The 18,349-nt window shown below is 49.0% G+C and overlaps 1 protein-coding gene across 1 annotated transcript in view; it reads right to left on the bottom strand.

The window, feature by feature from the left end:
- LOC121658068 (protocadherin Fat 2-like) overlaps positions 1 to 18,349 on the bottom strand; it is a 56,602-nt gene that overhangs the window by 35,207 nt on the left and 3,046 nt on the right. The window contains exons 2-3 of the mRNA XM_042014477.1: positions 6,184 to 9,469; positions 5,458 to 5,772 (exon numbers count right to left, since the gene is read on the bottom strand). Of these exons, the coding sequence (XP_041870411.1) occupies positions 5,458 to 5,772; positions 6,184 to 9,448 (3,580 nt within the window). The 5' untranslated portion in view covers positions 9,449 to 9,469. The remainder of the gene's footprint in view (positions 1 to 5,457; positions 5,773 to 6,183; positions 9,470 to 18,349) is intronic.

The following is an 18,349-nucleotide window of genomic DNA, read 5'->3' as shown; positions in this document are numbered from 1 at the left end:
CCAACAAAAGGCAGGGTGAGTTTCCCTGAGTACAGCAAGCAGTGACCCAGGCTCATGCTACCCTGGGAAATGCTTTGCATGTGATGCCGTGTGCATGTGCAGTGGTGTGAGCATGTGAACTTGTGTGTCCTGGGAGACTTGTAAATCCCAACTGCACAAACCCACCTCAACTCTCATTTCTGGTCCAAGGCCAGAAAGCTTTAATTAATACTATTGTATTCAGGTGTACCATGCTTTTGAGCACGACAGGCAGGAGAAAACTTCAAATGGCTGCAGGAAAGCAGCTGAAGGAGGGAGCAAGGAGAAGCTGCTTGGAGCATGACTATTGTTCACCGTTTCCACTTGTTCTCTGGGATTATTCACACTTGGCACCAGCCACAGCGCTAAACATTTATTTGATGCCTTTACAATCATAAATCAACACTCCTTTATGTGTTATGACAAGATGGCTTGAAAAATTCTGTTTGCTTGTCTGTCATAGTGGTTTTATTCTCTCCCTAATCATCCTTTTACCATCTCAGCAGGTGAAGAGGACTCAGCACAGAGCCCACTGGAGCTCTTAAAACTTTCCCAGGTTAGTGAGAGGCTGTAGGGGTCCATTAACAGCAAAACTCATGGAAATGCTCTCCTAATGGGGGCCTGGAGAAGGAATTGCAGCAGCAGTTCACGGAGATCTCTGATGCTCCTGTCCCAACAGGTTGGCTATTGAGCCCAGAACTTCAGCTACCTCAGGGAATGCTTCATAATCTTGGCCTAACAAGCCCACAGGACACACAGATATTGACAAGAGAGCTGCCTGACACCCATGTGGACACTGGGGATGTTTCTGGTTTATCAGATTGCAAAATCCACTTGCAGCAGACTTACACCTTGTTTGCACTGGATTACTGCATGCCAGCTGATGGAAGGGAACTTAACCACTCTGAAGTGACTATCTGGATTTGTCTGGCCACACCCTGAAATCCTTTCATGACTTAATGAAAAAAATGAAAAAAACCAGAATCATAGCTCAGCTTTCTAGTGCTGGAGAAGGAGGACTGCAGTGAAGGCAGATGAACTGGACTTTATGACACTCTTGAATGTCTGTACCACTGAAGATGCTCAGATCTCCTGGGGAGTAAGAGCTGACTCTGCTCTCTGTCACATAACCTGTACTGTATCCCAGCTGGGAGTCTCACCAGATGGAATTTTTTGGTTTATCTTCACATCTGCTGAGCCACAAGACAAAGGGTTGGCTTCTCCTCCTGACCTCAGGCAAACTCTGTCCCTTTGCGCCCAACCGCGGCTCCCAGTTCTCCCCTCTGGAGCCAGTTACCACTCTGCCCTGGGATCTGACAGCCCTTGTGGTTAATTAATTAGGGTTAATCACCCTAATTCCCGTTTGGAGCCGCAATGCTGGGCGATGCCGAGATGCACAAACGGACAGCCACGTTCACATGGCCACGGAGCAGCCGGAGGTGGGGAGATGGACACTGCACACGACTCCTGAGAGAAGCCCCCTGGAATGAATGCACATTTTCATTTGTTGCTGCTTGGTTGTACACCTTGTGAGGCCAGAGGGCTAAAATGGAAGTGGAAGCTGTTATTAAAGGGGATCTGCCATCAGCTTTTGTGGCCTGGGGACACAGTTCCTTGGTTCTTTCTGCTGTCCACTACAAGGCCTGGGAAGTGCATGTTTAGTTTTAATGAGTGTTTTGTGTGTGCATGTGCATGTGTGTGAGTTATCAGCACCCTGCCCTCCTGGAAAACCCCATCCAGCCTGTCCCATGGGACTTGTGATGGAGTTGAGTGGGTGTCCTTTATTTGTGTTCTTGCATGAGGCCCTGAAGGTTTCTGCTGAATCCTAAAGAGACTGAACAAAACTGTCAAAGGTCCTAATTACACCCGTCCAATTAGCCAAGCTCTGCATCCACCTGAAGGTCCAGAAACAGTCCCTTCTGTTGCCTGCATGCAGGCAGGCACAGACTGTGCTCCAGCAGCCTGTCTGCACACAGCAATGGGAAAGGAGCGTCTGCCTTTCTCCTGCTTGCTGCCTGGAAAGGGCAGAGAGGAAGGCTGGTCATGTTGGAACAGGAGCACCAAAATTACCAGGGCATTGTTGTCAGGGAACAAAAAATAATAATAACTTCTGCTGGCAAGAACAGGGCTGGGGTGGAGGTTGCTGGCCCCCTGCCCTTGCTGCAGGGGGGAAAATCTAAGATAGTTAAAATAGCCAGAATCAGGTTTGCAGGCACTGAGGCTTTCACAAGAGCCTGAGAAGGGAAGAGGTTGTTCTCCTGAAATTCTCTTTCTCTTTTCTCACTCCTGCTTCCATTTAACCTTTTTTTCCTTCTCCACCTACCACCCCACCTCTTGTTCTGACCCTGCTGTGCACTGCTCCATGCTCAGCTCTGTGTTATGTTGATCTGGAGAGCAGCCATGCAGCCATCCCTCAGACCTAAAGAGCAGGATTTCCTCGTAAGAGAAATGCAGGGAGCCACAGGCATCCTGGGGAAGCCCATGGACACTGACACAGCACAAGAAACACCAGAAGAACAAGCACTAGATAAGAGCTGGAGACAAATAATCCAAAGTAAAAGGATTCTTCAAACAGCCTTCCAGCAGGATGAATGGCTTCATCCTGACTCTTCCTGCCACGGCCTCCCAGTTCCTCCTGGTCCTGTCTGGACTTGAACCCCCTTCACATCAAACCCTGCACAAAACAAGCTGAAAACGTTTCCAGCAGAAGAATACCCCAAACCCTACTATCTGTCCATCTCTCCGTGCAGCTATCTATCCCTGTCTCCCACAAACACTGCTCCACACCAGCTGCCAGGCTGGGCTGGAGAGATTCCATCGCCAATGGCACAGAGCTTTCATCTCAGTGCTCAGTTTTGCTCCCTCTTCTCATTACCCTTTCATGTATTTTCCCCCTTTTTCTCCACCCTCTTTAGGAACTGAGACCTGGAAGATCTTAGAGCCTTTCTGTGGTAGTTTGGGGATGCTGGAGATGCCCAGGACAGTTACCATGGCCTTTCCTGGTTCCCTGCAAGGCCTCAGGAGAAGTCAAGGGGCCTTGCTGGTTATGTCTCCACTGGCCAATCCACCCCCGTGTCAAGGTACTGGATCAAACACAGAACCAGGAGCAGAATTAGGTTACTTGCAATAGTGTGCCACTGTGCCCTAAATGATTATCCAGGGCTATTCTGTAGGGTTATTCCGGGTGTAGATACTCCTGTTGTAGCACTACATCAGGACCTCCATTCCTATCAGGACACAGGATGAGAACAAGCTTCCTCACCCTCCTCCTGCTCTCCCTTTGCCAAGAGGCCACTACCAGGAATGTCCTACCTAGGAGAGACCCAGACTGACCTCTGGCCCTCTTGTGCTCTGGCTTATTTCAGTGCCAGTGTGATTTATTTGTCCTTTGATGACAATGACCATGTGGGATAGGAGAAAAAGAGATGTCTTGATCACAATCTTCTGCCCTGGACTGGGATAACCCTCTTTTTTTGCATACAATCCTGCACTAATGGGGATGACCAGGCTCTGAAAGACCAGAAGTTCATCTTCCAGTGCTGCACTATCAAGCTGACACCAAGGATTATTGTTTTATTCTACTTAATGGAGCAACTAGCCTGCAGAATGGAAATACCACTGAGTTTCCAACAAGCTGCCTAAAGCCCTGAACGTTAGACAAGCTGTGATACTGCTCCTGGCAGCAGCAGCAGCAGCAGACTTCTCTTTAGATACTGTAAAGATGAGGGAATAACTGCTCCGTTTATGCCAATGTTCACAGGTAATTATAGGTTCTTTTGGGTGACATGCAAGTAAAACAATGGATAACTGAATCCTCATCAGGCTTGGAAGCAGGACCTTAAACAACCTCCAAGCTCGGGGTTTAAAGAAGAGACCTCCAGCAACTGTCCAAGAGATAAGATCAGCCCATGGGTTTCTTTCAGAACTGACAAACTTATCACTCTTCTCACCCAAATCACCTGAGTATAGGGAGAGATGGAGAGGAGATGACTCATACCTGAGAGAGCTTTTTTTGTCTAAGATGGGGATTAATGGGTTGGCTTAGAGGTGAGGTGTCTCATTAGCAAACATTTGGATTTTGCCAGGGTCACTCATTTTGCTATGGAACATGAGTGACTTTGCAGGGCTGCACTCACACTGAGGTGAAAGCTTTGCCTGCAGCATAAATTAGGCTGAATTTCCTGCAGGGTGCATGGCTGCTCTGCTGATGAGGAGAGCCAGCCTGGTGTCCTGATAGCCATCCTGCTCCACATCCCATTGAAAAGGCAGTGGTTTTATGCAACAAGGCTTCTGAAGGAACATTTCTGCAGAACCCCACATTGTGCAAGCTGTCCCAGGGCTGGGTTGTGCATAGCTGGTTGGATTATGTGGGAAAGTTGGATGCAGAGCAATGTCCTGACCAGGCTAAAAAGCTTCTGGCAGCGCAGACAACTACAGCTGTGGGCAGCAGTGGTCACAGTTAGCTGACATCTCCAGGTGCATTTATACAGTGTCATGTAAATACACCCTGTGAGGTTCTTGTGACAAAAGGATTTTAGTGTTTCATACTAGTACTACTACTACTACTACTACTACTACTACTAATTTCTTTCTTCCATTCCCCTCCTAGCCAGCTGTAGAGCACTGCCAGAGAGCCATTACACCACTGGTAACACGTAGCTGAGAGCAGCTCTAGCCTTTTTCAATACATCCAGCTCCTCACCTGAGAGCAAGCTTCTATCCCGCTGCAGTAGCTGAACTGCTTTTATCATCTGCAGGAGATCAAAGTCATGCAATAATCCTCTCCCATAGTCAGGCTCTGTGCCCCCCCTTCCTTCTTCTCCCAGAAGCTGATGGTGTGAAGGGCTCGGCACAGCTTTCCTTGCCAGACTGGCCCAATGTCAGCTCTGCTGGGATAGTTTGAGGAAGCTGTTTACACAAAATATCAGTGGGTTTTTGATGGCTCTGGAAGATCTGGTAAATAATCCTCAGATGAAAGATACAGTCTAGGAAGATGGCAGAGGAGGCTTACTACACTTACTACATTAATAGTGCTGGAGAATGGGTGGAGCCTTTAAGTGCAGTGGAATTCATTTTCGTTAATCCTGCCTGGGTCTGTCTCAGGAACAGTCACCTCCAGAAGGGTGTTGCCTGGCTCAGGCTGTGCAACAGGCCAGTTGTTTATAAGGGGGAAGATTAAAAACAACTGCTTGGTGCTGTTCAGGGCTTTGAAAGTAGCACATTTGTGTCATTCTAAGAGCCATCTGGATGCAAATCGCAGCCCTCAGGTTGAGGGTTTCAATCCTCAGGCCCCCCACAGAGTGTATTTGGAGACTGGGACTTTTGCTGCAGGAGGAAGGTGTGACAAAGGCAACTGTGTGGGCTGTTTACACTGAATATGTAACATCCTCTGGGTACTTGGAAGCCTAAAAAACAGATGCTGAGCTGGGTCAGTCTTACCTGTAATGAGGTTAATGGTGAAGAGTCCTTGAGGATTTCCAGTTAGGATGTGAAAAGTCAGTCTTCCCTCTGAGCTAGAGTCCGGATCGAAGGCATCAAGCTGAAGGACAGATGTATTTGGTGGGGAATTCTCCATCACAGAGGCATAGAAGACAGGTCTGGACATCTGAGGTGGGTTGTCATTGGTATCAGTAACTTCAATATAAATTTCAGTCACGGAAGACAGAGGAACTGTTCCCTGGTCAAGGGCTAGCACAGTCAGCCAGTAGTGAGACGTTGCCTCTCGGTCGAGTGATCCTATGGTCCGTATGGTGCCTAGAAGGACAGAGAGTGTTTGTGAGGGATTTAAGGAAACCAGTCCTTGATGCCAGAGCAGTCTGTATCTCAAGTCTGCCTCCTGCTCTTTGCTGCAGACACCAATTCTAGCACCCACCGTGTCTGGCTGTGAGACTGTGTGGAAGCTGAGGGCTTGCTTGTGCTGAGGGTCATTTTTGTTACACAAGTGAAAGAGAAGATCTCAGTATTTTTGGGGAGGACAGACATTGATTTGCCATTATTTTAAGGAGAAAAACCCCTGCTTGTTCCTACCCAGATACAGGGATAGACTTAGTATAACCCCGCACAAGCAAGAAAGGCTTGAATGCATTCAACATCGCAAACAGCCAGGCCAAACACAGCAGGTAGTTTAAGCCTTCAAGGTACACTATTAAATTAAGATGTCCTTACCTGTGTCCTTTTCGATGCGGAAGATGGACAGGCCAGTGCCTTCTCGGAGGAAATACTGAACCTCTCCATCTTTGCCCCTGTCGATGTCCTTTGCCGTGACCATCATCACCGACGTGCCCTTAGGGCTGTTCTCCTGCACCCAGCCTTTGAAGACAAAGGAGGCAAAGCGTGGTGGGTGCAAGTTCTCGTTGACATCAGTGACGTTCACTTCCAGGCGGCAGAGGGAAGAGCGAGAGAAGGGCTTCCCACCGTCACTGACCTGCACCGTTAGATTGTAAGAGTCCCTCTTCTCATAGTCCAGCTCCTTCTCCAAACGGAGCGCCCCGGTGAGCTTATCCACATGGAACATCATCTCCTCATTGTTAATGAGGCTGTACCTCACCTCCCCCCCAGAGCCAGCGTCAGGGTCAAAAGCCTCCAGAAACAGCAGAATGGTCCCCACGGGCAGGTCTTCGGGGACCTTCACACTGTTGATGGCTGGGAGGCACTGTGGGGTGTTGTCGTTTACATCCTCCAGAGTCACAATGAGGTCTGCAATGGAGAACAGCTGGAAGCCTGTTTTGGGCTGGTCCCTAGCTTCTATTTTCAGCACATAGCAAGGCCACAGTTCTCTGTCTAGAGCACCTGTAACCGTCACTTCTCCAGTGACACTGTTAATGGCAAACTTGTCTGTGGGGGTTAGGAGAGAGTATTTTACTCTCCCATTGTCATCTGTATCAGCATCTTCTGCTTTCAGTTGAGCTATTGTTGTCCCTGCTGCTACATGTTCTGGTATTGCCACCCAATAGGCACCTTGAGGGAATTTAGGAGTATTATCATTGGTATCCAACACATTCACAGCCAATAGTTTCCAAGATGATTTTTGTGGTGTGCCAAGGTCGTACACAGTAATGTTAAGAATGTAGAAGCTGGTTTGTTCATGATCTAAAGGAGAAATGACTTGAAGGAGACCCAATTCCAGGTCAATGGTAAAGCAGCTGTCATCATTTCCATCTGAGATCACATAGACCAATTTTCCATTAAAACCAGTGTCAGGATCAATAGCTGAAAGGTCAGCAATAGTTGAGTTGATCGGAACAGTCTCTATGATATCAATAGACCGTGGAAAGTTGTCATCGAACTTAGGAGTATTATGGTTTATAAGGTGCAAGTTCGGAGACATTTCATCATCCTGCCCATGCCCTTGAGACTGAGACTCGATGGAGTGTATGATGGTTTCTGTCAGTTGCTTCAAGACTCCTGTTTCCTCACACTGCATTTTGACGGGGAGACCTTGGCTGACCACAGTGATGTTTACAGATGTTGGCAAAGCGTAGTTCTCTCCATCTGTCGCAGTTATTTTCAAAGAGTAGAAAAGCGGCTGTTCAGAAGGAAGATCTCGCAGAGATATTCTAAGGGATATTACTCCAGAGATGGGATTCAGTTCAAAATGCTCTAACTCGTTGCCAGACTTGATTTCATATTTGATATGCTGCAGCTCATCACTGTCGATTGCAGAGACTGTGGCCACAGGGCTCCCAACTGGAAAGTCCCGTGGGATGGTGCCACTGCAGCTTGCCTTCTCAAACACAGGAGCGTTGTCATTGACATTGCTCAGCGTGAGGGAGACGTACACCTCTGTCTCGTGGCGGAAGGGTGAGCCCCAATCTGATGCCCACACTCGCAGGTGGTACCATCTCTGCATCAGCTCATAGTCCATCGACTTGGAGGTGGAAATGACACCAGAATAGGGGTCAATGACAAAGGGAACTGATTTCTGGTTGGCTATGCTGTAGGTGACAAAGCCATTGTCTCCTTTATCTTCATCTGTAGCCCTTACTGTTAAGACACTGGTACCAGGAGGAACATTTTCATCAAAAGCCCCATGGTACGAAGACTGAGTAAAACTTGGAGCGTGATTGTTGCAGTCAGTGATGTCAACGATAACAGTTGTGGATGTGTGACTGTTACTGGTTGTAACTTCAAGCTCAAAACTAGACTGCTCATGGAAGTCCATTGCTCTGACTGTAGTTATCAGTCCAGTGCGAGGATTGATCTTAAAGCTTGCGCTGTCAGAAGTAGGTCTCAAAATATATTTAAGATTTGGGAAAACTGGTGTGATCTTCACCATAACAACTTGGCTTCCAGCTGGGGAAAATTCACTGAACTGGACCCGGTACACGTCTTTCTCAAACCTGGCAGAAACATACTTGGAGGGAGGTATGTGGACAGCTCTGACAGGAGAGAAGAGTGGTGGCTTGCTCTTGTCCTTGGCTTGCATGCTGAGGTTGAAACCAAATGGGTAAAGTAACCAGTTTATCTCTTTGTTTGACACAATCACGAACTCAGTGCTCCCACAGTAGGATTTGATGGCTTTGAAATGTCTTCCCGGATCTCCATCCACAAACTCAACTGAATCAATCCCTGCTTCTGAGTCACCACTTTCTACAGAGAGAGTTGCATAGATAAAGTCTTCGTCTGAGTCAGGTGATGTCACCTCCACCGAGGAGATAGAGGGGGGTTTCCTGGCAGATGGCTCCACTTGGATTGTGAGACTGGCCAAGTTCCCAAAGCCATTCCCCTCCGTGATCTTTCTCATTCTGTCCACAGCCAAAACCTGCAGGTTATGCCTGCCTCGATGGGTGCTGTTCAGCCTGCCTGTGACCATGACTGCCCCTGTGGTGGGGTGCACGGTGAATAGGTTGGACCTGGTGTTGAGGGCATAGTAGAACTCCGCGTTCTGGCCAGCGTCAGCGTCAGTGGCACTGAGCATGCTGACCACTGTTTTTAGAGCAGTGTCTTGTCTGATGGACACTTTGTAGGAGGGGGGTGAAAAGAGAGGTTTCAAGTCATTTCTGTCCAGAATATGGATCAAGACTTTGGCCCAGGCTTCATAGGCAAAGGTGCTCTCTGTGGCCTTGATTATTAACATGTAACTGTCTTTGACCTCACGGTTTAAAAGTGCTGTGTTGCTGCTCCTGGTTCTTATTCTCAAGAAGCAGAAATCCCCAATCACGTGCTCCTCTGTTTTAAACAGACCAGTGTTGTCCCCAGAGGCTATTCTGTACCTGATGTCCCACTCAGGGTCTTTCTTGTAGATACCCATTTTGACGTAGCTCTCCACGTAGGTCTTGGGGGCTGAATTCTCATAGATGGTGGCATTGTAGAAAAAGTGGGTGAAGTGCAGAGGGGAAGTGTTGCCCTTCTCACAGCTTGCCTTGTGGACCACACAATGCATCAGGAAAACAGCAACACTCAGCAAGTGCCTCCTGATGGAGATTTCCATGGTGTGGTGTCTCCTTGAGCCCTGCAGGTGTCAAAGGAAGAACACTGGTAATTCTCATTAAGGTCAGTGTGTTACAGAAGAAAGTCTGCATAGGCTCAGCCTCACCTCCCTGCTCTTTCTACCCTGACCTTTATTGATGCAGTTGTTAGCTCAGCTCTTCTTCCTTCCGTCTCAGCGTCCTCCCACATCCCTATGCTGGCTCAGATTTGTTCACTTTTTCTGCTTCAGTTTCTGCCCTTATGGAGGGCAAAATGTGCAAAGTCATGCAAGATGCTCTGATCAGGCTGACTTGCTATTCTGTGAAAAATCTTGCTCTCCCTTCGCTCTGCCTTCTCCCAAGTCAAACAGCATATCTAAACCCTCCACCCCCAATCCAAACTCCCTCTTGTTTTGTTTCTCCAGCCTCCCTTCTCCATCTTAACCTCTCTCTCCACACAAGTTTTTGCTAAGTATTTTTGAGAGTCAATATACAAACTGCTTTGTGTGCCTCTCCGTGGCTTGTCTTCCCTTTTCTCTCCCTGTGCTACAGGATGTGTTGTCCTTCCCCAGCAGTGATGTCATGTCGTATAAATTCCTTCTGAATGTGCACCTCCACGGTGTGGCCTTTCCAACAGCTTTCACTCAGTTTCTAGTCAAGCCGTGTCTCAGTTACCTCAAAGTTCTTCTAATTCATAGGCCTGATCCTGTTGCCTCCTCTATGTTCACTGAAGGTTTCCAGCAAGACACTTTGCCCATGTCACCCTCAGCCCTTGAGTAATGTCTCTGGTTCCTGCCTTCTCATGGCAAAGCCCCAGGGTCAGGATTCCTGAGGAGGATCTGCCATCCATGACCACCCGCCATCAGCTTCCTTCTCTAACAACTCCCAAGCATCTGCGGCTCCACGGTTTATCTTTGTGCACAAGGTGTATCAAAAAGGAACTGGGGAGCACACATGTGATTAACAGGGATGTAACTTTATTAGGGAGCTTTGCAGAGCTTGTTAAAGGATCAAGGCCCATTCTTTTCAAAAGCTAAGTGCGTGCTGCTGTGTGTGCAGTTAGGGGTTGAAACCAGGGATAAGCTAAATATAGGTGCATATATTTCCCCTAGATATCCTAAGAGATCTTTATCTAGAACTGTTTCTTCCTGTTTTAAATTTAAATTATATATCAAGTACCTGCCAGTCATTTGGCACATTCCTAATTTAAACAGGGAAGACTTGTTTTTCCAGACACTTTTTCAAGACTCATCTCTTTAAGAGCCAGAACTAGTTCAATTTGTAACTCAAGTTGAATGTTAGGAACAAATTGTTAGAGCCCAACTAACAGTATGTGTCACATTTTCTCACTGAGGTATCTAATTACTGATAAATACAAAGCTGTAAGTTTCATATTTGCTTCAAATCCTTCTTCCCTTGCTAAATAAGATGCCAACCATCCAAAAATATCTCTGTGGTCTTTCCTTTTTGAAACAAATGGTTTGAAGCTGAAGCCAAACTACCAGAAGTTGAAGAGAAATCAACAAAATTCAGGTGTGACAAAATTCAGACTCATTTTTTCATGCCATCATTCCACTTCTAGGAAACACAGCATAGTCCCAAATGCGCTGAAAATTAAAGAAAATCTTGGAGGGCAGGGATGGGTGACCCAGAAAGGCATGTGGCTCATTCTGAGAAGTTGAAAACCATGTTCTTAAAAGCTCTGCTTGTTGCTTGTTGCTTAACAGTGCTTCAGAGCTGTGCAGCATGTAGGAACTTGCCTAGAGCTACTCCCTTCCAACTTTTTCAACTGCTGAACTTGGAGAGAAGACGTTCGCAGGCTGCGCGCGCGTGTCTGCGAGCACTGGGAGCGGGGTAATCCACACAATCCAGAGCGGAGTAAGGCAGCAGAACAAGCCCGCAACAAAACCAGAGCTGTTCCACGAACAGCAGACTTAATGAAGCCGATCGCTTTGTATCTGGGCTAATTGACTTTTTAATTGAATTGTACTGAAACGGCAATGTGAACTCATCTCGCGTAAGACATCAGAGAACCCACAAAGCAGAGACGTTATGAACTCCACAACCACAAGAAAAGCAGGAGCCAGAGCACATGCCTTCCTGGGCACCAGCAATTCAAAATGGGAGGATAACCTTGAGCAAGGAGTGGGTTTTCTGGCATTTAACAAGATGCAAGCTTTCGTCTGAATCTCTCCTGGAATGTACTTAACCTCACTCTTCCCTGTGTATTTCCTGACATCTAAGAAGGGCTTCACTTACATTGCTGTTTTTTTCCTCTGTATTAGCAGGGTTTTACTCCTCTGTCCAGATAATTATTTTGCAAAACCTGTTGTGACCTCAGTATTTCTTAGAGCTGTGCTCTCCATTACAAGCTGGACTGAAAGCAATCAATGGCTTCAGCTATTATTATGAGGGATGGAGAGTGACTGTGCATCTGGGGCATGAGGCAGAAACCTCATTTCCTCTGGAAATTATCTGAAACTTTGAAAAACACCATCAAAACTTAGGGAGAATTGTCTAGGAGGCATCACCATCAACTTTTCAAGTCTAAAAGTTTCTCTTTGTGTCAGGAGCATGCTCAAAGCTTGAACAGTATCACAGAGAGTCTCTGTTGCGTTCCCTGACAGCAACTTCCCACCCTGGGCCTGGAAACAATCACCTACAACCTGCAGCCTGGAGTCTCTCCTTTAGTAGGCTGCACTGGGAAGCAATCATGCTCTAAGGTCTTGTTTCTCTTTCCCCAGCATGGTTTTAGTGCAATTTGAAGTGTAACAGATCTTCCAGGAGATGACTGTCCTGTCCCTGCTCTGCCTCCTGCTTCTGGAATTATTTATGCCCCACTCACAATGCACAACTACCCAGAAGTGGGACTGGGACATTATCAAAGGCTGTGGTGAAACTTAACAGAAAAACAGGGGACAGTGCTCTGAACAGAGGGGTAATCTGGGTAACTGCTCCCTTGGCTCAGCTCCAGGGAAAATCCTGTTGGGACTGGCCCTGGAAGGTGACAGCAATGAACCAGCAGAAATGAGGTGGGTTTCTATGACTTTTGTTCTGTGGGTTGAAAGCTGTGCATAGCATGAAACCAGCAAAAAAATCAATTTATGGGCCCTTAGTCCCAAATGTAGATGGCTACCAAGGAGGGGCAGCACTGCCAAGCTCAGGGGTCTTTGCCATGGAATTCAAGGATCTCCAAGTTGAAATTGGGTGAAGCAAAGAGATTTTTCATGCAGATGAAGAGAACCATTCTTCCTGCTTTTCTGAGCTGTGCTACCCCATGTTCTTGTGCTGACAGTAATGAGTGCGTGATCCATGGGACCTGTGGCAAGGGCCACGCCCACTTCAGGGCTGCCAGATCAGCTGCAAGCATCTAACACTTGAACACCCTTACCTACCTCTGAAATGCCATTCCATGGGATCATTTATTTCTACTCCTGAGTGCTCCACTTCTCCCTTTCATGGCCTTCTGGAGCTGGTTGCACATGGGGAGGTAGAAGTGCTGGAGGAAGCCCATGGGTGGGATGGAGTGTGGAAGGTAGGGCACGCTCCCGACTGAGGGAAATACCAGGGCATCATTATGTAGTGATTCAGCCTCCTTTGCTAATCACCAGGCAAGGATCAGAGAGCCTCGGGGGGCTTCGCCCTCAGCCCTGTAGATGCAAACTCCCCGCAAAGCGAGTAAACAGTCGGTGTATCTCTAATCAGAGCCTGAGCGCGCGTCTAAATTTAACATCCAAATTGTGAACCTCTGTCAAAGACATGCCCAAATCTGTTGGCTTAAAAGGAGGGAACAAACACAGTGCTGAGATTCGAAGTGTGTGTGTGTGGAGGCCACGGAGATGGGCGATTTAGAGGGATTTGGGCTATTCTGGCCAGCTGGTGTGAGTGGCTGGGGCATAGCCAGGGGGTCCTCTGGGGGCCCTCCCAGGGGTCTCCTGCACCATGTGGGCTGCTATGTTTGTTGGCTGTATCATGGAAAAGTGCTGCAGCCTGCCAGGAAGCAGGTGTGGCCCCAGCCCCTCCTTTTGATTCCCTTCAAGAGGAGCATTTAAAAGCAATAAAAACCCAAAACACAAAACAAAGCAAGAGCTGTGTGCACCCAGAGCAGCATTCCCGTCATGAGCTGTGGTGGAGGTTTGGCCCAAGGTTTTGAGATCAGAAGATTAAAGAAAAATCATCATTTTCATTGGAAAATAAGGACAACTGTTCCCCTATTACTCTTTTGCCAGCATGTATACCAAGTTCTCTTCCTCTCTTGCTTTGTTCCCTCACCTCCCTCCATTTTCTCTCAGTTTTTTCTTCACTACAAGAAACAGCCTCTTCCCCAGGATAGGAACAAGCCAAATCACCTCCAAACACATCAGCTTCTTTGTCAGAGGCTGCAAGAAGAGTGAGTTCAGGGAAAGACGGGAGATGAGATTGGCTGTTCAAGTAATCAGTTTAACAAAGAATTCAACTGTCATTGTGAAATAGAGACAGAAAGCAAAGGGAGTAAATCCCATAAAATGGTGGGTGCAAGGTTTTGGGAAAGGTAATAGGAGATGGGACACTGTCTTCTGCTGGCTTGGCAGAGCAGAAGGGGCTCAGCTACAGGTGGGGCAATATCCTTACAGCTGCCTGCCACATAGCATCAACTAGAAAGCAGTCCCTGGGCTTTCAGTGTTGCAAAGGCACAGAGTTAAATGGACGCGGTGTTGAGCCACGTGTGAGATGTTTTGCTTCCCAATGCTGAAATAGCCCCTGTACACCCTGCCAGGGGGATTATGCTGCTGGGTTAATGTTTGCCCTCTCCTCTGCCACAGTGATTTTAGTGGGAATTGGATGCTTTTCCATTTGGGGAGTTCTCTGATGGTTGCTCACAGCCCCGTGGGGTTTGAATTCTCTGTGGAGATGGGTATTTTTCAAACTGTTTTTTCTTGGGCTTCGAAAAAGAACAAACAAAACCATCCCATCCTTGGAGATCCTGCTCCTGCATTTGGTTGTGCAGCCTCTGCTTGGTTCTGCAGCGAAGCAGAAGAAACACATCCTGGAGGTACTACACAAAGCCAGAAAACTAATGAAAAAGCCCCTGAAGTTACGGTGTTTCCTTCTTCAATGTATCTCGGGGTTTTCCAGCGCCTGTGGATGGTTTCTTAGGGCTGATGTGTGCAGAACTGCTTGCACCAGCCTGCTTGGGGGCTGTGTTAGTGTGGGTGCAGCTTTCTGCTGGACTTGCAGATTCCATCCAGGCACGGCTGGGCTGTTCCTTCCCCATGTCGACTTTCCAATCCCTGAATGGCTTGGACAGAGTTTTGGAAATTGTTTCCAGGTTGCTGGACAGCCTGGAGCGAGGTGGCTGCTCAGGTAGAACCCGGTGCACGTGCCTTTTACAACCAAGGGCTGCCCTTGCTTGGAGAGTCCCATGAAATCCTGTCACGGCAGTGAGTGGCAGCGCCAGACCTGCGCCATGACCCTGTCACGGTTCAGCTCTGCTCCTGGGGGTAAAGCAGCTGTGTACTGCTGGGGTGGGCTGTACCAAGGGCTCCTCAGCTGCAGAGCCACGGAAAGCCGTGGGATTAATGAGTCTCATGCTGGCATGCAGAGCAGTGACTCTTTCTCTGGCCTGCCCAGCATGGCAGGGGGTCACACAAATGTCCCTGAGCAGAGCAGGCACAGTCCTAAAGCACTACAGAGATGTTCCTTCCATCATCCCCCAGCCAAACCAGGCAGGTGCTTTAACCCTGGGGGGTTTGGGTACCCCAGGGAGCTTGGATAGGCAGCCTCTATGGGGGGTTGGTGGAAGAGAGACTCCCTTGAAGGAGTTTGGGGGAAGCCTGTGAGACATTGAGTTCTGTGGGGCAGTCTGGGACCAGGCTGGGAGATATGGCAGAGATAGCCTTTTTTCTGTGTATTGCTGCAGGGTTTGGTAAAAATGCTTCATTCTGAGGCAGCCCTGCCTTCCCCAGGCCTGGTCTGCCATGGCCAGGGGACCTGCCAGGGGTCCTGCCAACAACCACCCTTCAGGGCTGACAGTGGGAACAGGGTGGGATGCTGTCCCTTGAGTGGTGCAAGACAAGGATGAGTTGAGCAGGAGAGGAGAGGGCAGGATGGCCTTCCACATGGGAAGGGTATCTGGGAAGCATTTAGTTACTCTGATGTCCAACTCCTCCTTCCGTCCATTACAGCTGGATGCTTTTGCCACCTCTGTCACTGCCAGATTTCACAGGCTGCATGCTCAGACCCAGACTGGCTCTAAAGGCACCTTGCTCCATGACATCTTACTGTGGCTTCCTCCAGCCAGACACTCACCCCCTTCCCCCTTGGACATCTCACCCATTCCCCCATCCTCGGGGCTTTGGCTGTGCCCTGATGCAGCTCCTACTGCCCTGGAGCAAGCAGGTGCTGTGTGTCTTTGCCTCCAAGCCATCCTCTGTCCAAGAGCATCAGTGTACACAAAGGCAAAGGTTTTCTCTTGCTGTCTTTCCACCTGTAATGTGCATTTCTGTCCACTGCTCTGTGAGAAATCCAGGGAGAGCTGGATTTTGTACTGCTGCCAACACCCAGGCCTAGCTCAGATTTGTCACCTAGCTGAGGTGTCATTGCTGTAAGCTCACCTGTTAGGCACAGGAGAACTAGAACAGGCTTGAACTCTCCATAGAGTTGTGAGGGTCAATGATCTCTCTCTGTCTTGGCACTGCAACATCATTCTAGGGCAAGAATTAATCAAACAGCTCCAGAGCCCTCAGTAGGGTCTGGGCGGTGAGGGAACCTTGCAGTGCCAACTGCTGGCTCCTATCCCAGGGAAAGTGTGACATCAGGGAGGTGGACTTGCTTGTGCCAAGAGGGAAGCATTCTTATGCATTATTCCTAATGTCTTTTCTCTGCTCTCCCCAGTTATGGGAGCCAGGGGATAAATCCTGCTTATGATCCAAAAGCTGCCACTGCACAGATAACCAGGGAAATGTTGAGGGGTGGACAAGGACAGCAGCTATGACAGCCAGAAGACAGGAAGGAGACAGCACATCCCACTGGTGGCTCTCATGCAAATGGAGTACCTGGCACAAGAAACAGCCCTGGGGGCTGGAGAAGGAGCAGTGTTGGTAGGAAAGGGTCTTGGTGGGAGCTGCTCACCAGGCAGGGTGTGAGGGGCCTTGGGGTTGGGCCCCACACTGCAGCAGCCCAAACATGTTGGCACAAGAGCCAGGTGGAGCGTGCCAGGATCTCACATGAGTGTGCCCCAACTCTGCTGCTGCTGCTGGGACTGTGCAGCACTCACCCTGTGATTCAGCTGCCATGAGGCTTTTTAGCACCAAGGACCACATACCTCAGTCACTGCAAACTAGCTGTGAGAGCCCACAAGGGATCTTCTCTCATTGCTTTCTCCTGCCAAAACTCATACTGAGCCTTTTTTCCTCATGCATGGGATGCAAGTTATCTTACATTGATAACCATTCCCCTGTCTGCAGACTGCTGAGGGAAGCTGGTGTGTGGGACCATACTGTCAATCCTGCTACCTTTCAGATCCACTGGCCAGCTTCAACCAAATTTAACCAGATAGGTAAAGACTTGAAAGGAGTTTGCACAAGCTTGTGAAAAGTAGCAGGAGAGAGGAGAGAAATCCAAATTAGGACTCCCAGCTGGAAGAAAAAGCTCTAATGTGAGCCCAACCCAATTATTAGACATCAGAGAATCCACACAAGAGGGAGCGCCGCAGGCAACCAAGCTTCATGAATTCTGCTGCTCACAAAACAGCTGTTTACTTAGGTGCTGCAGAGCTGGGAGAGCTGAGGTCCCAGAACACAACTTCCATCTGACCCACCAGAGCTGTAAATCCAAACAGGGCTCAGTTCACCCCGGCCTGGTGAGAGCAGCAGCTCTGCCCAGTCTTGAAGGGGCTCTGACCCTGTGAGTCCTCATGCTCACCTTAACTCCACCTGGTGTTGGTCATGAGGCCACTGCCCTCATCCCCTGAGTGCTGGTAGTCCTCCAGTGCCCTTTCTGTGATTCCCTGTGAGGAGCATACATGTTATCCTAAAATCGCTAAAATTCTTTGGGAAGGAGCCCAAGAGCACCTTGGCACGAAGAGCTGCGTGAGGGACCTTGTGCCCGGCTGGATGCAGGTGAGGAGCCCCAGCGCTCAGCAGGAGAGGCTTCTGTCTGCCCTGCAGCACAGCCCTGCCCACCGTGCTCCTCCCTCACCTTTTCCCTCCTGCCCGGCAATTCTCATTCACCCGCAGACCTGTCCCTGCACTCATCTGACGATCTTCTCCTTCCCCTGCCCAGCACCCTGCTGGTCTTTCCCTTCTGCTGCCCGAAGGTGAGCACGGAGAGCAGCTTTCTGCTCTGCCTGCAGCCTCTCTCACTCCACTGCCATCTGTCTGCCTTGTGCTGCTCCTTCCCGTCCCTTTCCTGTGTTTGGAGGCAGCGTAAGGACACAGAGGACAGAAAATGAACGAGACAATCAGGGCATGACCCTCCCTCGTAAAAGGATGGCTGGCCAGGACGCCAGTAGCTGCGCCACAAAAATTCCCTGCAGCAGACATTTATTCAATGCAAAGGGATACCTGCAAACTGATAGAAAACCTTCAGCTCCCAGACCTAACCACAGCCACCCACCTGCTGTGCTGTGTCCACAGCGCTGCACAAGCTGCTGCAAGGCCAGCCCGTGCCCTGGGGAGCTCAGGGTTTCCCCGGAGAAAAGATTAACCCCCGGGACAGACGCGTTTGCCCAGGCTGGTCTCATTGCCACAGTGTGTCCTTGTCAGCTCTCATTATGCTCCCAGCACTGGTCACTCCCTCCTGCTCCGGACTCTGCTGGAAGCAGACTTCTAAAATCTCCTGCCATTGCAGCACCTCTGTGGAGCCAGCAGTGGCACAGGGACACTGCTTGGAGCACCTGTGACAACCAGGCTGGGCACAGAGTGTCCCTGTCAACCTGAGCCATA

Source organism: Corvus kubaryi, unplaced genomic scaffold, assembly GCF_017639235.1.
Source record: "Corvus kubaryi isolate FWS band 111438036 unplaced genomic scaffold, C.kubaryi_AGA036_p1.0 split2-37374, whole genome shotgun sequence".
NCBI lineage: Eukaryota > Metazoa > Chordata > Aves > Passeriformes > Corvidae > Corvus > Corvus kubaryi.
Note: the sequence above shows the minus strand (reverse complement) of the source record. Positions and strands in the feature narration are given on the sequence as shown.